General features: G+C 40.9%; 1 protein-coding gene across 1 annotated transcript in view; it reads right to left on the reverse strand.

The window, feature by feature from the left end:
- Positions 1-2,386: 2,386 nt before the first annotated feature.
- Positions 2,387-23,228, reverse strand: part of LOC125456568 (xenotropic and polytropic retrovirus receptor 1 homolog) — a 310,767-nt gene continuing 289,925 nt past the window's right edge. The window contains exon 16 of the mRNA XM_048539806.2: positions 2,387-16,917. Within this exon, the coding sequence (XP_048395763.1) occupies positions 16,857-16,917 (61 nt within the window). The 3' untranslated portion in view covers positions 2,387-16,856. The remainder of the gene's footprint in view (positions 16,918-23,228) is intronic.

Genomic DNA, 23,228 nt, shown 5'->3' on the forward strand with positions numbered 1-23,228 from the left:
TGGATTAGATTAGATATTGAAGGTTATTTGTCTGTATGGTGATTGTAAAATACAGCAAATCACTATTTCACACAGAAGGAGAGCTTTGGGTCTTGGGTTGGAAGATAAGAATGAAGGGAACCCTATCACCGTTCTGCGATGAGGAGTGCATGAAATGGGATGCAGTGTGAGGTAAGTGTTCTGTTTTGAAAATTCAGTTGAATTTGCTTCCACTGCCTTTTTAGGCAGCATATTCTAGCTCATCATAACGGATATATTCTTACCCAGCTGTCTAGTTTCCTAGTCAATTAGGTTAACTCTGACTCCTTATATTACCTGCTATCCTGCCAATGGGTTCACTACTTTGGAACCTCTCAGATTTAAACATCTCTATTAATTCAACCAATAAGCTTCACTACTACAAGGAGAAAAATCTTAGTTTTACCAGATGTTACGTGTGACAATGCTTTTCATACTTACCAGAAAAAACAACTTGCAGGGTATGAAGTAAAAGGGCATGGGGGACTGGGACTGGGACTAAATGGATAGCTATTTCAAAGGGCTTACATGGATGAGTCAGAAGAAAAGGCGTCCTCCTATCTTGCGTGAGTTTGAGACAATATGCTAGTTAACAAAGTTCAAAGAGTAAACTATTTACTACCATCTACCTTTGCAAATAGACTTCAAGAAGGTTCAAGAAGGCAGCTGACTGCTACCTTCTCAAGGGCAACTAAGGGATGGGCAATAAATGCTACCCAGGCAACAACACCTCTGCCCTGAATGAATTAAAAACGCATGATTTGGAGATGGTTGCATTGAATTGGAACATAAACCCCATAATCAAAAAGGCAGGAAGGAAATAAATAAATTGCAGGCCGGGTAGCTTAATATCTGTCACGAGGACAATATTAGAAAGTATTATTAAAGAGGTTATTGCAGGGCACTTATCTAAGTTCAAAGTAATCAGGCAGAGTCAACTTGATTTTTGAAATGGGCACGATATTTGAACAATCTCCCAAGTTCTTCGAGAAGGTAACATGCTGTAGATAAAGGGGAATTGTTAGATATTCTGTGCTTAGGTTCCAGAAGGCACTTGATGACATTCCATACAATGGCTTTTGAGGAAAATAGACACTCATGGTATCAAAGATAGCATATGGAAATGGAATGAAGATTAGCTGACTAATAGGAAGTAAAGTATGGGAATAAATAGCCCTTTGTCAGATTGGCAAGATGTAGTGAAGGGTGATAGACAGGGATTGGTGCTGGCACCTCAACTGTTTACAATATATATACACGACTCAAAAGGAATGCATGGTTGTTTAATCTAACAACACAAATATGGTAGGAAAGAAAGTTGTCAAGGGGACATAAGGAAGCTACAATAACATACAGGTAGGTTGCTAATGGGCATAAATCCGATAAATGGAGGAAACATGAAATGGTTCATTTTGGGAAGAAGAACACAAAATGTATATTATCTAAATGGTGACAGGTTCTACAACTGAGATGCAGAGGAATCTGGGTCTTCTAGTGCATGAATCACGAAAGGTTAGCAAACAGGCACAGCCAATCATCAGGAAAGCTCATAGAATTCATCATGAGAAAAACTTGGAATGGGGAGGGTTGTCTTAAGAGGTAATATTGGACAGGTTAGGTTGTACATACTGGAATTTACATGAACACAATACAAGATCCTGAGGGGTTTTGACAGGGTCGATGCGGAAATGACATTTCCTCTTATGGGAAAATCAAGAATTGAGGACTCTGTTCAAAAATTAAGGATAGTTGGCCATGTAACACAGAGATTAGTTTTTTTTCCTTCCAGAGAAAGCACTTCCTAAGAGGAGGAGAAAGAGTCCTTGAATTATTTTTAGGCACAGGCACATAAATTTTTGTTAAGTGCTGGGGTGAAAGGTTAGCAGAAGTAGAAAACAATATGGATTTGAGGTCACAATCATATTAGCCATTAACTTGTTGAATGGCGGAGCAGGCTCAAGGGCCTGAATGGCCTCCTTCTGCTCCCAATTGCAAAATTAAAATCCACTGTACTGACACTTGTGGTTGCAGTCTTCTACCTTCCTATGTTTCTGTTTTATTCAATCCTTTGAAGCAGTTTTGTTGATCTTTCCACTCCGAGATAACTAACTGATACCTTTTCATTTGTCTGTAGACCCCACTGGCTCAAAGCTTGAACCCCTATGGTGGGTTTTTGAACTTGGAATTCTTAAATTAGCTACCCTTTATCACGGAAATAAAAAACAAACAGTGGCACATCACTGGAACAGAAAAAACAGGTATCTCTTTAACACACTTTTGCTGAGGTTCAAGCCATATTACATATTACTGATCAAAATGCAAATGGTTCCACCTATTCTATACCAACAGGCAAGGACAGTTTAACGTACAGCAACAGGCAAATTATTCCAATTCCGAATGCAGGAGGGAAGTTTTATTTCAGAACTAACGGGTAACAATCATCGTTAGTAAAAATTCCCATTCAGCAGAATACGATGCAGAGACGGTACAATATAAAATTTCACAAGTATTAACATTGAAATCAGAACCAAACCCTCCCCCCAATTGACACAAGCACATCTGTGAGTGAGAGAGAAAATTGGGATCAGACACATAGCCATCCCAGTGAAACAGCAATTAAATAAATACATACAGATGGCAGAAAGACAAAGCTATTTAAAACAAAGACCACCAGAAACAGTATTAGGGACATAGGAATGCTGCGGTATACAGATCATGATCATACCTATTTCCTGAACAATATTTATCACCTAACTTTGAGGAACTGAATATTCAATGCTTCACACGTTGACCATCTCCCTGGTGTGTGGACTTGTTTGGTAATAAGGTAAAGTTGCCATAGTCCTATCGGACCACTCATTCATTGGAGAGAGATGACTGTGGTTTAACCTGAGGGTCACCGCTCCTCAAGTGAGGGGAGAGTTTGAGGAGAATCCTTTAAGGTGACCTCATTCAGTACGGGAATTGAACCCCACGCTGTTTGCCTCACTCTGCATCACAAGCCAGTCATCCGGCCAATTGAAGGTGAATGGCACTTTCCAATATTAGATATTAAAAATGAAACAAGTCAAAAGCATCACATTCCAACATTGTATCATAAGCTAATTATTTACAAGTTGAAACTAACGATACAACCACTCCAGCCTTTTTGAGTGAAAAGAAAAAACGCTCTATTCCCTGGACAGAGATGGGAGTGGTTCGGAAAGTCCACATCAAGCATCCTCTTAAAACAAACTAACAAGAATAAATCTTAAGACATCGATCTTTGTACATAGAGGTAATACTGATCACTGATCATTGATACTTTGTAAAAACAAACACTGATTACGGCTGTACGATATAAATCTTCACTAGTATAGATCGATTTTCAATTGTGACCTTGTGGATTTTCAGGTTGATTGTATCACAGAATTGTCAAAAAAAACAGTTTGCTTAAACAGGTCAGGGGCATGTGAAAGACAGGGATAAGTGTAGCGCTGCAAGACGTGCAGTCGTGACAACAAGTAAAGCTCCGAAAGGGAACACATGCAATGTACAACTCCCTAAGTTAGGCAGACGAACCAGTCAAGGGTTGGCTCCAAGGCTGGTATTGAGGAAACATTTCACCAATCTAACCCAGTGGACAAGTCATCCCGTCAAAACTCTTAGGGTGCATTTAGTCCAACTCAAGAAGCTGTGTCACATTGTTGAGTTGTGCTGTGATGCTGGGAATGCCAATTGTAGTAGATTCTAGTGTGGAAAGACTCAGGCATACTGTGCATGCAGCATGACCAATTTGCTTCTCTTCAATGTGGTGCCCCTCCAAGTCTTTACAGAATGGCCTATGTCAGAACTCAGTTACCAGAGACAAAAACAAGTTGCTGGAGAAACTCAGCAGGTCTGGCAGCAGACAGTTTGATCAGGCTGGTTCCTCCTGCCGTGCACAGGCTGTGAGTATACAACTTAGCCCTGCTGCATGGCCATGAGATCATTTACCAAGGATGAGCCAGGAAAGTGAGTGTCTGCACACATTTGACTTCAAGACCCTGTCCTTACACGCGGACCTCCAACAGGAGTCTCTGGGTTGCCAGAGACCTGGCTGATTCTTCCTCTCCCTAAGGTGTGGGCACTGAGGTCAACTATACTCTCCCCACTGCCAGCTCTAATTGTAGCAGGAGAACTGAGGCCAGATCAAGAACTCTGCTGAGAAACCTCTCAAAAATTTTAGCTTTTTCCTACTTTTCATAACAAACCTATTGGGAGAAAGTTACTAGTGGTGTACTGCAAGGGTTGGTGTTGGGTCCACTGCTGTTTGTCATTTATGTAAATGACCTGGATGAGGGCGTAGAAGGATGGGTTAGTAAATTTGCCGACAACACGAAGGTCGGTGGAGTTGTGGATAGTGACGAAGGATGCTGTAGGTTGCAGAGAGACATAGATAAGCTGCAGAGCTGGGCTGAGAGGTGGCAAATGGAGTTTAATGCAGACAAGTGTGAGGTGATGCACTTTGGTAGGAGTAACCAGAAGGCAAAGTACTGGGCTAATGGTAAGATTCTTAGTAGTGTAGATGAGAAGAGAGATCTCAGTGTCCATGTACACAGATCCTTGAAAGTTGCCACCCAGGTTGACAGGGCTGTTAAGAAGGCACACAGTGTTTTAGCTTTTATTAATAGAGGGATCGAGTTCCGGAACCAAGAGGTTATGCTGCAGCTGTACAAAACCCTGGTGCGGCTGCACTTGGAGTATTGTGTACAGTTCTGGTCACCACATTGTAAGAAGGATGTGAAAGCTTTGGAAAGGGTGCAGAGGAGATTTACCAGGATGTTGCTTGGTATGGAGGGAAGGTCTTACGAGGAAAGGCTGAGGGACTTGAGGCTGTTTTCATTAGAGAGAAGAAGGTTGAGAGGTGACTTAATTCAAACATATAAAATAATCAGAGGGTTAGATAGGGTGGATAGGGAGAGCCTTTTTCCTAGGATGGTGACGGCGAGCACGAGGGGGCATAGCTTTAAATTGAGGGGTGAAAGATATAGGACAGATGTCAGAAGTGGCTTCTTTACTCAGAGAGTAGTAAGGGAATGGAACGCTTTGCCTGCAACGGTAGTAGATTCGCCAACTTTAGGTAAATTTAAGTCGTCACTGGATAAGCATATGACGTACATGGAATAGTGTAGGTTAGATGGGCTCCAGATCGGTATGACAGGTCGGCACAACATCAAGGGCCAAAGGGCCCATACTATGCTGTAATGTTCTATGTTCTAAATGAGAGTAATACAATCCAGGTATAAATGTGGGTTTGTAATATTGCCATTATACAATTATTTCTAAATGTGTGACATTTTAATTCAAGGGACACGTAAGCACAACACAGAGAGGAACAGGAGTATGTGCTAAGAGGATTAGATGTAGGGTGGCTTGAAGTTTATATGGAGTAGATCAACTGTCATAGACCAGATAGACGGAATGGCTGCCCCTGTATGTCAAATTCCATTTCGTTTTCAAGTTAATTATCAATGTTTCTCAGCTTTAGATTTGTTTTTTCATAAAAAGTCTGATATTCTCTTTATTGTTGAGACTCACATCTTTCCCTCAAGGGGGTAGCAGTAAAACCAATATCTGATGTAAATCTAAGCCATATTGGATAGTTTGTCCTGAATTTGAACCAAACTTTGTGCTGTGTAGGCCAATCTTAATTGAATGCAACAGTTGTGGTCACAGTTGACATTCTTCACTTTAAGAGTTTAAACAGTAATTGAAGCAGTTAGAGGGCACCAGAGCTCAGTCAAATTTTATCCTCACACAAGTAGGTTTGAACCAGGAACAATAAGGTCATTGGTGAGGCCACTTTTAGAATACTGGATACAACTCTGGTTTGCCCTCCCACAGGAAGGATGCTGTTAAAATTGACAGGGTGCAGAAAAGATTTACAAGGATGTTGCAGGGGGTTGGAGGGTTTGAGCTATAGCAAGAGGCTGAATAGGCTGGGGATATTTTCCCCGGAGCATCGGAACCTAAAGGGCGACCTTATAGAAGTTTATAAAATCATGACTGGCATGGATAGGGTGAAAAGCCAAAGGGTCTTTTTCCGAGGGTCACGGGGACCTACAAAAGGGTGTAAGTTTAAGGTGAGAGGGGAAAGATTTAAAAAGGACCTGATGGGTACTTTTTTCATGCAGAGGGTGATGCATGTATGGAACAAGAGGAAATGGTGGAGTCTGGTACAATTACAACATTTAAAAGGCATATGAAGGGTTTAGAGGGATATGGGTTAAATACTGGAAAATGGGTTTAGGTCAGATTGGTCTGCATAGATGAGTGGGACTGAAGGGTATGTTTCAATGCTGAATGATTCTATGACGAATGAAAGGTAGTAACTTTGCATGGGTCTATTTCCCCTGGACATGACAACTGTCTGAAGAAATGCCAGTCAGACAGTGATGAGGTACTGGTTAAAGAAGTAACCAAGCTCTTCTCACATTGTATTCATATCAATATGTTCACAAGTTACAAATGGGGCTCGAATTTAGTCCTAAAACAATATCAAACTTAAGTACTTTTTAAACTTGGCATACTTTATGATATAATCACATTACATAAAAAGAAGCAGGGAAGTCAAAAGAAATGAGAAAGGAGTTGTACATTTCAAGTATTCCCCATTGAAAGAGAAATCAAACAACATGGTTTATAAAACCAAAGGCAAAATTGTGGTGTGTACAGAAATACAATTCAAGATCACCGTCAGAATACAGTGCAGAGAAATCAATCACCATTTTACAAACTATTCTATTCAAGGGGAGATGGAGAAAATGCATCCTTCTCCGAGAGCAACACTTAAGCTACAGAAATCTATTCACCATCTATCTTCCACACACATCAATGATCACAATGTGCATCACCAACAGGGCACAGCACAGACTACAAAGACTGTATTGGCAAGCTTTGCTTTTACATCATGGAATTGCAAGCAAATAGTCAGCAATAGTGAGGGGAGCAGGAAAAAGAGACCACCAATATAGGACCAATCACATTCCATATTCACTTTGTTCAATTAACAGGACTCATAAGCATCATACTATCAACAGTGCTGCTGGCAGGGGAAAAGTAAACTATTGTACAAGTCAACACATGGAATTGTGTCCTTCAAAAATCAGTTGAAATATCCAAGGGCTGAAGTATGTATTTGTTCAAAAGCACAAAAAATGTACAACTGCGTGATGTTTAAAAAAAAATCTACTCATCACCTAGGCTCTGAACTGTATTCTGTGGACGCTCATCCCAGTGTATATGCTCTAGGGACTTTGTGTCTTTGTTTAACAATTCCACCTGCTGCATTTAAAAAGGTTTCACCTTTGCCTTAGCAAGGAGATGATTAATGAATGTTGTGCTGTTTTTTGGCAAAGCCATTGACCAGTGAATGGAAGCTGTGTATCAAGAACAGTGCTCAACTTGCCAATTCACATTGCAAATGTTCCCCACTAAAATGATCCTAGTCACAGTTTCATGTAATTCCATGTTAGGAGTTGCAAGGTCCAGGAAGCAGAAGCAGCTTTGGCATTAATGAGTAATTAGACCTACTATCAGGGAGGAGTTTACTGTAGGATCACTCCCTTTACTAAGTCATCTATCCCAGCTGAGTTCTTTATATCTTTCTAAATGTCTTGCCAAGTGAGTCCACCATATTTTAAAAGACGGTTATATCTTCAGGGAGAGGAACAATAGTAAGCAATGAGAGTGACTAATTGTGACCACCAGGGTGATAAAGCTTGCAGTAGGAGAGGGGCAATGCTATGGTGGGACACAGGAAGATATGAACAGCTGACGCTCTGAGTGAGACCCAGGACTGCCTGAAGCTTACAGGGGTAAAATAAAACACAATGCGGTGTGGGAAAAGGAAAAGAAAGTTGCATATTTAGACAGGGCCTTTCAGATGCTTGGGAAATCCTAAAAACAGTTCTGAAATGTTGTCTCTATTGTCTTGCAGAAAAAAGACTAAACTTGCTGGGCAGCAATAAACACATCAACTCATGTTATTAATACAGCAACAGACCCCTTATAGATCACCTTCAATTTATAGTGAAAAATTGCTAATTAGGACACGGAGTTCTAAGTAGTGATTGTTTGATATGTTATCAGTGGAAAGTCAATGCTATCCTTTCACTTGTCACGAGACACCGTCCTTCAGTTAAAACTTTAAAGCACTGTGTTGAGTTCACTCATTTTGGTCCTTAGGTCTGTAAGCCTTCTGAATCAACACAGACAGTGCCCCAAGAATGTGTTGCTATAGCTGTGTTACTCAGGATTTCAGCAAGTAAAATGTTGGGGAAACCATAATGTGAGGACCAAAGAGTTACAAACCTACTGCGTCATGCAATTTGCTAACTTTCGACCCATGCTGTCCAGAGTGGTACTTCTAGATCCTACTGAAACATACCATGATTTGCACAAAATTATGCCACACCACCTCTGCAGAAAACCACAGCAGTGCCAGGCTTAGGAATCTTGCAACTTAATAGAAAGTGTTGCAAATAACCAAGAAAAAATATATTTGTATTTAGGAAACAAGCTACCAATGAAGGTAACACTCTCCATAAAACAAAAAACACACACAAAACAGGTATAGGATAATCACCCACACCATGGTTTCAGTGCAGGTTTTTCACTAACATCAACACCAACCTGTACATAAACTTGGATAAGCCTCAATCACCAAAATGGCTACAATTGCATTGGGAAAGTGGGGATGGGTGGTGAGGAGATTAAAAACTTTGGATGACGCAGTTAGGAACAAACAAAGGTAAGGCATTGAGGAATATAACAGCTGCATATACACATATGGGAAGTGAGGTTAAAAAGAAACAAATTAACAGCCATTGTCGCAATGGCTGCTGCCAGAAAGTGGCCTCCTTCCCTACTAAACCCTTTCAATTTAGTTGCTGCATTTTACTTCTTAGAGGATGCAACCAAATCGCATCTATTATTAAAAGAGGGGAGTGCAGACTTAACTATGTGGTTTAATCGCAACTTCCAAAATGCACGCTTTCCTTCCAATTCTCAAATCTCCTGTGCCAGTCTAATACAAGGTTGTGGGTGCTTCTGTGCCTGTGGACCTGTGTCAATAGAGATCTGATGAACCTATTCCTGCTTTCTTTCCTTTTCACTGAGCCGATTTTTATTTATTAGCTTCCAGCTAGCTGTACATTCAGAGCCCAGATGTTGAGTGATTATATAGCTTTTCATTCCTTTATTCACCCTGTGCATTAAAAAAATTATACATTGCTGATCCCAATATAAATTAGAGAGGGGGGGAGATAAAGTACAGGGGCATCAGCAGTTCCCTCAGGGTAAAGTGCTGCAATTGTTCCATTGCAGTATAGCTGAAAGTAATTTTGAGGTATCAGGATGATTGTTTCTTGACTAACGGAAAATCATCAAAGGTGAAAGATTGACGAGGAAAATGATAGCTCTGAAATACTGCCACATTGGTGAAGTCTGGATGCGTATAACTCTAGAGCTAGCAACAAACTACAGCCAATAACTACCCAAATAAGACAAATTAAAATTCCACCTTTTTTTGTCAATAGCAATGGACACAAGAAAAGCAGAATTCTGTGCCCACCCCCACCCAAGATATTTCCATCTGATGAAATGAAAGCAATGTTTGGAGTATAGGTGACAAATAACAAAGTCAAAAGTCAGGCACCTCAAAAGCTGTTGATAGACAGTGGCAACATCACCAGAGGTGAAAGATGTGGGTTACTATTGGGGGCATCACTGAACCTGCTTTTCGCAAGATCCAAGTCTTCAGCCATCTATGTAGCACAATAAAGCAGCTTGAAAACCCAAGGCTACAATCGGAATAGAATCAGCTTCAGAATATTTACAGATCAGGCTCGCTGTTTCATTAGTAACTCTTCTTTTGCAGTTTTTCAGACTAGTTCATTTCCTAAGATAATGCAACAAATATGACTCAGTTGTCAGAGGCTAATGACTGTGGTTAAAAAGGCCAGGCAGCTCAGAAACCTGGGTCTTTTGCACAAGACAGTTTGATTTTAATATCACTTTGCACAGCCCCACCAAACGTGAGTAGCTGATCCCAGTTTCACATTCCTGGGGCTGGTGACAGAGAACAGAAGCCACAAGCCACAAGCTTGGTAGCATTAGTAATTGAACACTCTGAGAATATGGTTCTGGTGCACAAGGGTTTACATGGGAGAAGGAAGAACCTTCTCAGCAGATTATCTGAAAATAAGCATGTTAAAAACTAAAACTGAATCACAGAATAAAGCAGCAAAACAGCCAGTCCATACAGCATGAGGCTGGATGAACACAGCCCGTCAAGCAGCATCAGAGGAGCAGGAGTGTCGACATTTCGGGCCTGGAGTCCTGAAGAAGAGTTCAGGCCCCAAATGTTGACTCTTCTGTTCGACTGATGCTGCCTGACCTGCTGTGCTCCTCCAGCCCCACACCGTACTGAAATAGTCAGTCATGCAATGAAGACCGGTCTCTGAACTTCCTGCCAGTTAGGTTTTTAAATTGGTCATAATTGTGATAGCTTTTCCCCCCAAGTCTAGTGTCACAGGTGTATCAATTATTCTGCAAATTAATTGACAAGCTGGCTGCACAGTAAATTATGATCACAGGCAGCTCTGTGTAGCTCAGTACCACATAAATGAACTCAATTGTTCATGGACTAAACAGCAGCTGCTTGAAAATGCCCATTGTTGATGTCCTGTAAAAGAACAGAGGTGGGGCCAAATGCAGGAACACACACGGTCCCCAAAAACTGCTTTTGCTTACACAATAACGCACTTTCATTTCATCAATATTAGGTAAAGAATAGCTCAACTGCCTGTTGTCTTTTCATGGAGTTACACTTTGGGCTAGGTTATGAGACAGGTTGTCACTTAACTAACTGATAACAATAACATTGTGAGACCCCCCTGTTAGATTAACTGTAATGGGGCACTGCAAGAACATTGAGGTTTTGGGATGAAATCTCCACATTCCCAGGCTTACTTGCCACTGTGCTGGGTGTGATGGAATGATCTGAACTGTAGACACCTTTGTGCTTTTTGCCTGTGCTTCTCTGCCACTCTACAATGCCAACAGCAAAAGACATCTTTTATTTCAGCAGACTTTGATTTTTAGACTGGGTTTTGATAGTGCACTGTTCTCCCTATTAACTCGAGGTAATAGTGGGCTCCTGCATCCAGAGGTGGGGTTAGAGATGCCCTTCAGCAGGATCTAGTGCTGAATCTGATACTGCTCACTGGCCAAGGCAAGCCAATGCCTCTTGCTTTTGTTTCTTTTCAGGGTGAAAAGCTTACCCAATTGTTTGGGGAAACCAGTGGACGGCAAAAGTTGGGAGGAAAAAAATGGAGACACCTTTTAAAAATGAGAAAACTTTTGATTGGTAATTGGAGAGACTTACCTTCTGGTGTTGCTATCACAGCCTCAAAGCTCCCTCCCTCTAGTGTGCAGCACTGGCATGTTACAGGAGGAAAATCAAGGACATCTAGGGTCAATACACAGTCAAATACCTCTGAGTAATTTCATACCTTTATAAATAATTCTAAACGGTCAAACTCACTGTCACTTTACATGTTTTTTTCCAATATCCAGAATATTCCCACTCAAATTTCAACAGATCATCCGCTGCCCTCCATTATCATATGCAGCATAACACTTAGGCTATATAGGTAGTTGCTCTTTTTACCTAGTGGGTCCGCAAGGGTTGCCTGGCTTTTATTTGAGAGAGGGTGGGAAATGCATACCATATTGAATGGAATTGTCAAATTTTCAGCAAATGATAGCCCAATCCAGAACAGGTCTTTCCAGTAAGTGGCAGAATCTAGTGTGTAGTGAATTGAATGACCATTCTGTCATTGATCAGGAATACAATATATGGACCATATGATGATAGTTGGGAAGAAGTAACCTATGAGCTTATAAGAGCAATTTTCTGACCAAACACTGGAGTCTCAAAAGCAATGGCCCATTCAAACATTATATAAAAAAAGCTATACTTCTTCAAAATGAGCCAGTCACTGGTTATGAAAAGACGAGGGTGTATAGAATAGGACAGTCACAGGTTACTTCAGTAAGGCGTTTGATAAGGTTCCCCATGACAGGCTGATGGAGAAAGTGAAGTCACATGGGGTCCAGGGTGTGCGAGCTAGATGGATAAAAAACTGGCTAGCCAACAGGAGACAGAGAGTAGTAGTGAAAGGGGGTTTCTCAAATTGGAGATCTGTGACCAGTGGTGTTCCACAGGGATCTGTGCTGGGACCACGGTTGTTTGTGATATACATAAATGATTTGGAGGAAGGTATAGGTGATATGATTAGCAAGTTTGCAGATGACACGAAGATTGGTAGAGTAGCTGATAGTGAAGGGGACTGTCAGAAATTACAGCAGAATATAGATAGACTGGAGAGTTGGGCAGATAAATGGCAGATGGAGTTCAATCCGGGCAAATGCGAGGTGATGCATTTTGGAAGATCAAATTCAAGGGTGAACTATACAGTAAATGGAAAAGTCCTAGGGAAAATTGATGAACAGAGAGATCTGGGTGTTCAGGTCCATTGTTCCCTGAAGGTGACAATGCAGGTCAATAGGGTGGGCAAGAAGGCATATGGCATGCTTTCCTTCATTGGGTGGGGTATTGAGTACAAGAGTTGGCAGGTCATGTTGCAGTTGTATAGGACTTTGGTTCAGCCACATTTGGAGTATTGTGTACAGTTCTGGTCGCCGCATTACCAAAAGGATATGGATGCTTTGGAGAGGGTGCAGAGGAGGTTCACCAGGATGTTGCCTGGTATGGAGGGTGCTAGCTATGAAGAGAGGTTGAATAGATTAGGATTATTTTCATTAGAAAGACGGAGATTGAGGGGGGACCTGATTGAGGTCTACAAAATCATGAGGGATATAGACAGGGTGGATAGCAAAAAGCTTTTTCCCCAGAGTGGGGGACTCAATTACTAGGGGTCATGAGTTCAAAGTGAGAGGAGGAAAGTTTAAGGGAGATATGCATGGAAAGTTCTTTATGCAGAGGGTGGTGGGTGCCTGGAACGCATTGCCAGCGGAGGTGGTAGACGCAGACACGTTAGCGTCTTTTAAGATATATTTGGACAGGTACATGGATGGGCAGGGAGCAAATGGACACAGACCGTTAGAAAATAGATGACAGGTTAGACAGAGAATCTTGATCTGTGCAGGCTTGGAGGGCCGAAAGGCCTGTTTCTGTGCTGTAGGTTTCTTTGTTTCTTGTTTTGTTTGTTTCTTTGTTACAGAGGGACAAGGATCTATTGAATGGACCAGTCACTGGTTATCAAGAGACAAGGGATTGTAAATGGGTCATTCACCTGTTACAGAGGAAGAAAGTTCTACAGAATGGGGCTGTCACTGGTTACAGAGGAACCAGGGTTTATAGAATGGGCCAGACACAGTTTATAGAGAGGGTAAGGTATTATAGAATGGGCCAGGCAGTGGTTGTAGAGGTGGGAGAGTTTAATAGAATGGGCCAAGGATTATGGCCATTTGCACTGTCCAAGGTCAGAAGTCCTGAATGCTGATGGATTTGATTCTGTGTTTAAGTTTTTTTTAAAAAAAAACCTCTGGGATTCTCCAGTTTTATGCTGTGGACTGAACATTCAGTGGCTTCAAGCAAGTCTGTGCCACCTTCTCATCAAATATACAAAATACTGTCATCCTTCTGTGCTGTTGTACACTAACTGCAAAAGAAGGGAGACATCCTACACTTGATTTCCTTGTTCAAAGATCACAATGAAATTCTCCTGCAAGCAAGGAGATGAGTTGAGATATGGGGTGGTTTTGCAGAGCGAGCAATGAAGGCAATGCCTCAATCCAATATATCCTGACTCTGTGAGGAACCAATAAAGGAGGTAAAGAGATGGAACACATGTTTGAGTACCTCTTCAAATATCTACAGTTCATCTGCTGCTTTCCTTCACCAGAATTACACTTATGCCAACTAGAGAGCTATGTATTTTCAGCTAGTGAGGCTGCAAGGATTGGCTACCTTTTATGCGTGTCAGAAGATTGAATGGGACTATCAAATATTCAGCAAATGCTAACTCAATTCAGAACAGGAAATTGCCAATGCCAGTTCAGAGTTTCTGAGTGAAAGCTAAAGAATCTTTGTCACATTTCCATTTAGAAAATTGACCCCAGATTAAAATTATGAAGAGAAAATATGAAAATACTCCCTGAAAGATATTTTGCAAACTGGATTTAATGTTCATTTTTTAACTTTTGATTTAGGCATTAGGCTATGGAACTGGATTTTACCCTAATTGCTACAAAATACAAAAGTGGAATCAAGTAATGTACACTTGTAATGTATTAATTCTGTCACCGGTTATAGAGGGAGTCATTGAAACTCAACTCTAGTGTTGGTGACAGGGCACTGTAAATTGGTTATCTAACACAGTACCACAAACAATGCAAGCACAAATCTATATATTTCCCTAGCTAGCTTTCTCAAGACTGAACACAGGTAAGGGATTCCTTCTATCTTTGCTCCATTGTATTACTTATAGAAAATTACACTGCATTCTACTTTCAGCCCTCACTTGCCCTGGTGCTCAGTAATAAGCTTTGCCCAATATTCAGAGGAGGTCAGATATACAAACATGACTGGATGCTTTGTCTACTGCTGGGTCTGCCCCCACACATCAAACAAGTCATATGCAGCAATAACTACTGTGGAAACACTTACGTTGGAAACGGTCCCATGATGTAAAAGGGGTAGTTGAGGGTGCCAATACTGGCACTGTGGAACTGCCCGAAGCATGTTAATTGAGCTTCCACATTCATGGAGAAGTTCACGTTTGGCCTAGCTATCTAGTGTCCCTTTTCTCCCTATTACTCAGCAGGTATTACAATTTGACTGAATCTCAACGTTTTCAGTACATTTTATTAACAGAAGGCAACAGGAATGTGAAATTCTGTATAAAACATGTGATTGCTGCAAATGAAGGAAGGGTGAATATCATGCATTTGTACCAGTGAAGGATTTTTTTGCCATTATTTTACCTATGAATGGGTCATTCATCAAAAAATTTGATCATATCCAATGCTCATGGCATTTGGTTTAACTTCCAATTCCAGTTGATTGTACTAGGCTACACACTATTATGGAAGGCAGTCCTGCATCCACATGAGCTAAACTCACAGCTCCCTGACACAGAAGTCTTCCCCCACTATTTGGCATCTGCAACAAATTGTAAACCACTGTTTATCAGGCTCAGCCAAGAGAAGCAAGGGGGACTTAACGTCCATGCCTGGGCCTGTTCTTACCCTGCCCTCCTTTGTGTATGTCTAGGATCATGAGTTCTTTGTTACGATAGAGCCCTCTTAAGGCTATTCCAGAATAGAATCATTATTAGAAGGTAATTTTAGAATATGACATGAGTGATCAGTGAGCAATTCCCAAATTCATTACTACACAATTTCACACTGAATTGCCACATCAACCAAGTCAAGATCCTATAGCTTGCAGCCGGCCATTGGCCCAGGTAGCAGGACATGCAGTGAAATCTCTCCACTGACCTTGGTATTGGCTGATTGAACTGGACCTTAAGGTGGCTTCACTGAAACATCCGCCCATGGTACGCATCTGCTCAAAGTGTCACTCAAACCGTCATGGGCCTAAGTAACTGGAGAAATGTTAGCATGCACTATTCTAGGGAACAGAGAGGAACAGCAGCTTCTAGAACATTGGCACCAACAGTTCCCTGAACTCACCATTCCCAGAAAAATCCCCGATGCACCAATCAACATGCCAGACACCATGGTAGGCTGGGCACATACAAGACAGTGGCGATTTGCAGGAATGGTTCAAAGAAATGAAAAGCAAAATGGAAATCTCACTGATTTCAGATTAAATACATGTGCTGAGGAAATCCATCACTTGACAGTCAAACTTTAGTCAAGAAAAAAAATGAACGGATTATACTTGTTGAATTTTCTTTGAAACTTTCGATCCAGTTTCTGGGATATGTAAACAGCGATAGGCAATAGATCATTCTTTGATAGGCAATAGATCATTTCTTTGCACCAGTCTTTGATGCTACTGGCTATAGATATGAGTTATAAGAACTACTAACGTTTTGTGGCACCTGTACAGTTTTGTAAAGAAACCAGCCTGTCATGGGTAACCTTTGCCAGTGGAATGTAGCTTGGTGGTCTGTGTTGGATGCAGGACTTCTGTGTTTGACAGCTCTGCAGGAACTACCACCTAGAAAGCTTTGAAGTGCTCTTAATAAGGATGGTTTGCTTTCTTGCAAAAGAAAGCTAACCATTGACTGAAACACAAAATAAAATTTCAACAAACATTGACACTAACTTCTGCATTAACATACAGGACACAATTTTCTTTCATAAATAATATGAACATTTCCAATTGGAACAGAATTAATACATATCAAAATGAATTTTTTTTTAAACACAATAACTTCACGTAGGAAGTACAATTAAGTGCACTTTCCCTGCAAGTGCAACCAAGGCCATGAGCTGGTCAGAATGATGTGAATAAACCAGCCCTAGCTATACTGAGCCTGAGAGAGAAGAAAAAAAAGACAAAACAAACAAACAAAAAAAAATCGGTATTTTCCAGCACAGAGTCTGTTCTGTTTGATTTGATCCTTGTGGATATGTTTTGCTGTCGTTTGTAGAATTGTTCTTGACACCGCTTTTTTACATATCAGTTTAAATTAATATATTAAATCAAAGGGGATAAATGGAATTGAGTCTGTTGCCACGCAGAGTGGCAGATTGTGTTCAGTGCCTGGTAGAACTGGAACGTGTGAAGGACAATGAGTGCTCCGTGTTGACTTTCATGTGTACGCTTCATCATCTGTGTCTTCAATTAACACGGCTGCATCACGAGGCCTCACTCTGTGGGACACAAACAGCTCAATGTAAGAATCAACAGCAATCAAATTCCCACAATGTTCTCATTGTTGTTCCACCCTCTCAGCAGAATTATACAGAAAGTACAGCGCAGAAACAGGCCATTCAACACAACACCAAATGTTTATGTTCCACATCAACTTCCTCTTCATCCATGTCAGTGTATCCTTCTACTCTTTTCTCCTTCATGTACTCAGCTAGCTATTCCATATGGTGAAGAGTTCTTCGCTAACTGGATGCTAACTACCACTGTCTTAAATAAGTTCATTCTGAATTCTCTACCGGATAGATTAGTGACTTACATCTCATAGTTTTGAACTTCCTAGCAAGTGAAAACATCTACTCTATAACTACCCTATCAAAAAAGTGTTGAGAATTTTACTGCCTCTATCAAGAAGGGCAGACCCAGCCTGTTGAAACTTTCTTCAGTTCTGGTATTATCCTTGCAAATCACTATCACATTTTTCCCAATGTCCTTTTTTGGTCAGAATAGGAGACATTAGATTGCTGCGCAGAGTTCCCAACAGTGTTAATGTGAGTTCTATACAATACAAAAGTTTGAAAACACAGACCAACAAGTACACAAACAGAAACAAAAACCAAAAGAACTGCAGATGCTATAAATCAGGAACAAAAACAAAGTTGCTGGAAAAGCTTGGCAGCATCTGTGAAGGAAAGAAACAGAATTAACGTTTTGGGTCTGCTGACCCTTCCTCAAGTTCTTCAGCCAGTCTGCAGAAGAGTTCCCAAACAGTTTCTTCCCTGCTGTTTTCATACTTTTGAATCGACCTCCAATATATTAAAGTTGATTTTTCTCCAAACCTTCTATGCAGCTATAATACCACGTTCTGCATTTTGTTCTATTACCCTGATATTCGTATGTAAAGTATGATTTTTGCCTGGATAGCATGCAAAATCAATACTGTTCACTGTACCATGGTACATGTGACAACAACAAATCAAACCAAAATTTAATTTAAGTTTTAAGCTTTCGACGACCATTTCTCTGATCTGAAACTCACTGTTCTCACAGCTGCAGCATGACTTTTGTATCAATTGAGCTCTGTTGCTCTTTTGTATCTTGTCCCACAGAAAACTTCCTCATTTGCAAAGATATGCGTGATTTGGCAATACAGGTGAGGCAGAAACTGAAACACAAGATGGAAATTCAGAGGATCTATTTCTCTGGTGGGGAAGTCCAGAACAAGGGAACACTAGCTTAAAATGAGTGACAGGCCATCCAGAAAGGAAACCACAAAGTACTTTTTCACACTAAGTAGTGAAAATCTGCAACTCTCTTCCCCAAAAGGCTGTGGATGCTGGGAGTCAATTAAAATAAAGAAAACTAGGATAGATATATCTTAGCTAGATTAGGGCACTCATTAGGATGTTGGAACAAATACAGGAAAATAGAGATTCAATACCAAACAGCAACAGTCTAACACAATAGTATCAAACATATGAGGTGGAATATAGATGCATCCTATAGTTTGCCGTGCTTAAGGTCTGGTAAAATGGGTCAAAATTCCCTGGAATTAAGAAGAACATGAGGTGTTCTTATTAAAGCATAACATTTTTAAAGGGCCTGACAGAACAGATATTGAGAGGAAGCTTTCCCTGGCTGGAGAGTCTGGAAGTAAAGAGTTACTTTCTCTGAATAAGGGGTCAGTCAATTAGGACTGAGGTGAGGTGAGGAAAATAGAGAAATTCATACAAAAGGTTGTGAATTGCTGCAATTCTCTACCCCAGAAAGTTTTGTTAACTATGTTCAAGTTTAGAAATAGATAGGTTTTTGGACACGGGAATTCTCCATTGCGGGAATAATACAGGAAGAGGAAACTGAAGTAGGTGGTCAGCCATATTTGCATTAAATGACAGAACAAGCTCAGAGGGCCAATAGCTTAGTCCTGCTCTTATGTCTTGTGCTCCTATAAATCTCCTGGATGCTGCTTCAACTGCTTAGTAGAATTATACCTGAATAAAACCTATGTACTTTATAAAGACTAACTAGTGAAAGACTGTTTCCGTTGGTAGATGACCAGGATGGAAGCCAAGGATTCTTAATAAATTCAGGAAGCATAATAAGCTCCAATCTGGAGATGTGAGCTGTGGAAAGATCAAGTATGGGTCAGTGGCGGTATTATGAAGAGCATTTTTGCTTCTCCACAGTCCATACAGGAGGAAATTTAAAACAAACACTTCTGCTCCTATTTTTAAGCAGGTGTTTTGCCTGTCACAACTAGTAAACTGGTAGCAGTGCATTCTCCAACAAGTGCTTTAGCCAGTCTGCAGAAGGATTTTGAAACAGGCGAAGGCTCCTTGATTTTATATTTAAAGTGACCAATGCTGACTGCACCGAGGCCAATAAGGTGGCAGTTATGTTGTTGCCGTACATTAGATGCAGGACCAGAAAACCAAAAGCCCTAACCCCGAGTCCTGATGAAATGTCCTGACGTGAAAGGTCAACTATCCTGCTCCTCTGATGCTGCATGACCTCCAGCTCCACACTATGTTATCTCCGACTTCCAGCACCTGCAGTTCTTGCTATCTCCCAATCCTATCACGTATGTCCTTTGGGCAAAATAAAAGTGAATTGTTCATCAATTCCTATTCCTGGTATGTCTGAATATTGAGTGTGAACCATAATGAGTGCTGGGATATCAAATCAAGACTACCATCCATGTAAAGCTTGGCACCACATGGGTGAAATGAATGAGGGAACAGACTCAAAGGGCTAAATGGACTACATTTGTTACAAATTAGCAAGTAGCACAGGCACATGCAAATATTAGGAAATTTTGCAGAATACAAGACACTAGTTTTATGGATTACTAATAGGCATGCTACAGACTATTGACAGGATTTTAAGATGCAAGAAGAGGAATTTGATGGTTTTGAGTATCAGATAAACGCCTTTCAAACAGTTCATTTATACTTCAATGGGGAACTCTTCTTCTGTGTTGAGGCTCCTTGCTCATACAAAGTGTGCCCAGGTAATAAGACCATAACATATATTAGGCCAGAATTAGGCCAGTCATCCTAATGAGTCTGCTCTGCCATTCAATCATGGCTGATATGTTTCTCAACCCCATTCTCCTGCCTTCTCCCCCAACTCTTCATCCTCTGACTAGTCAAGACCTATCTATTTCTGTCGTAAATACACTCAATGACTTGGCCTCCAAAACCCTTTGCAGCAATGCGTTTCACAGATTTACCAGCCTCAGACTGAAGAAATTCCTCATTTCAGTTCTAAAGAGTAATCCTTTCACACTGAAGCTGTGCCTTTGGGTTCTAATCTCTCGAACACATTATCTCCATGCTCACTCTATCCAGGCGTCGTGTTTCAAAGAGATCCTTCTTAACTTCATCGAGTACAGACCCAGAGTCCTCAACTGCTCCTCATATGATAAGCCCTTCATCCTCAAGATCATTTTTGTAAACCTCCTCCAGACTCACTCCAATGCCAGCATATCTCTTCTTAGATATGGGGCCCAAAACTGCCCACAATATTCTAAATGCATCTGACCAGAACCTTTTGTAGCCTCAGCAGAACGTCTCTGCTCTCGTATTCTGGCCGTTTGAAGCGAAAGATAACATTGCATTTGCCTTCCTAACTGCCAACTGAACCTGAAGGTTAACCTTAAACAAAAGACTCCTGAGTTCCCTTGTGCTTCAGATTTCTGAAGTCTTTCCCATTTAGAAAATAGACCATGCTTCTATTCTTCCTACCTTAGTGCAGAACCTCACACTTTCTCAAACTGTATTCCATGTGCTACTCCTTTGCCACTGAGTCTGCCCACGACCTTCTGCAGCCCCCCTGCTTCTTCAACACAGCCTGTCCCCCCAACTATCTTTGTGACATCTGCAAACATAGCAATACCTTCAGTTCCTTTGTCCAGATTATTTCATATGTATAATGTGAATAGCTGTAGTCCCACTTGGGCCCCTGAGGAAGTGGCTGCCGTCCTGAAAAATACCCCCTTATCTCTACTCTCTGTCTTCTGTCAGTCTTTCCATGCCAGTACCTTGCTCCTAACACCATGGGCTCGTCTTGTTCAGCAGCCTCCTGTGCAGCACTCTGCCAAAGGCTTTCTGGAGATCCAAAAAGATCACATCCACTCACTCTCCTTTGTCTAACTTGTTTGATACCTCCTCAAAGACTTCTAATAGATTTGTCAGTCATGGCCTCCTCTGGCAGCACTGATCTTGATCTACCCTGTTGTTCATAGTCACAATTCACAGAAGGAATCAAGGGACAGCAACCTATAGGGAAAACACAGAATCACAGAACTGTATGGTGCAGGATGAGGCCATTCAGCCCAACATGCTTGCACCAACTCTTTAAATGAGCATTATTACCCAGTACCAATCTCCTACTTTCCACCACTGCTATCCTGTACTCTTGCACACTAGTTCTCTCCAACAATTATCCTTCTTGAATACCTCAATTTGAGGAAGTACATTTTACACCCTAACTACTTGCTGATTGAAAAAGGTTTTCTTTCTCTTGCATAACCTTTGCTTCTTTTGAACATCACTGTAAACTCTGTCTGAACATTGTGCCTTTACTGGGAATACTGTGACTAACTTTGGAGCTCTTACTGCCAGTCCATATGCAAACTAGATGCTATGAACTGTGTATTAAAATTCACACTTACAAGCAAAGTACAAAAGCAGTAACATTTTGAATCTTATGTTTTAAGGTGCAATTATATATTTTAAAACAATAATCAAAGTAAACTTCAAGAAGTATTTAGTCCAAACAATGAACGCATCAAACTGTTTTGTTTGATAAGGAATTGCTGAATAAATCTTGTACACTCTGGACAAAAAGATCTTCTAGATAAAAGCAAAGTGTTGTATATGCTGGAAATCTGAAATAACAGAGTGCTGGAGAAAGTCAGCAGGCCTGGTGGCATCTGCAGTTTTGCACAATAGGCTGATGCCCTCTCATCTTTCCACATCCCAATTCAAAGGACTTCACAATCAATGTGAGCTTATAAAATATGATGTTTTAAATGTAAATCATGCACCTCATGCCTCAAAGCAGAGACAGAGAAAAAATGAATAATCAGTGAGCAGGGAAAAAAGGGACGGTACAGTTAAAGAGAACAACTTGTATTTATATAAGGCCTTTAACTTGGAAAAATGTCACAAGGTGTTTCACAGGGAAATTGACAAAGCTGCATAGAGGGATATTTGTACAGATGGTCAAAAGCATGTCCTATGAGAGAGGTATTAAAGGAATGCCTTAAAGAAATAAGGTAGAGAGATGATGGAACAATTAAAATTAGGAATGCCCAAGAGACCAGAATTACAGGAGTGCAAATATCTTTGGAGGATTGCAGGCCTGGAGGAGATTAGAGTGTGAAAGATGGTGAACTGTGGAAGAATTTAAAATCAAGGGTAAGAATCTTAAAAACGAAGGCATTACACAACTGGGAAGATCAGAAGCAAGGATTTGATGGGAGTAAGGAATGAGCAGCAGTATTTTGACTTTAAAACCTGTGTCTGAGTCTATCTCTGTCATTAACATCTGAAGGAGCACTGAGTCTCTGAAAGCTTGTGTTTTCAAATAAACCTGCTGAATTATAACCTGGTGCCAGGTGATTTCTGACCATAACAATTTAAAGACAGTGCAGCAGTCAACAGAAGCGGTGGGGAGGTAGAGCCGGATGCTGTCAGCACACATGTAAAAAATAATGCTGAGTTTTCAGATGATGTGCTGAGAGGCGGCGCGTAGATAAGAAATTTGGCTGTTAGGGATAGATCTCTGGGGAACACCCAGTGTAGGAGCAGGAAGAGAAGCCATTGCAGGTGGTTACATAAGAAATATATAAAAATGGAACCAGGCAATAGCAGTTCTGCCCAGTTAAGTGATGGGGGAACAGAAGGATTGGTGTGGTTAGCAGTGTGAGTGTAGATGGGTCAAAAAGGATGAAAAAGGTAAGTTTACCTTTATCAAGTCACACAGAATGCATGTCACCACAGACATCCATTTGAAGGGATTTGAAAATGGACTTCTGAGAAAAATGAGCAAGAATTTGGGAGGCATAAAAACACATTGACGGAATTTTAGGACAGAGCTGTAGTTTGCAAGGATGCAGGGGGTAAAGGGTCATACTTGTTTGAGAAAGGTGATGGCAACAGACTTCAAGGAGAGAGGAGAGAGTACAGAGAAGAGAGAAAAGAGAATTATTACTAGTAACAATGAACATGGGGGCCAGGAAGAGCAGTTGGGTGATCAGCAGTTTTCTAGGAAAAGGACTGTAGGAACAGGTGGAGGAAATCATTGT

The sequence above is a fragment of the Stegostoma tigrinum genome, chromosome 8 (genome assembly GCF_030684315.1).
Source record: "Stegostoma tigrinum isolate sSteTig4 chromosome 8, sSteTig4.hap1, whole genome shotgun sequence".
NCBI lineage: Eukaryota > Metazoa > Chordata > Chondrichthyes > Orectolobiformes > Stegostomatidae > Stegostoma > Stegostoma tigrinum.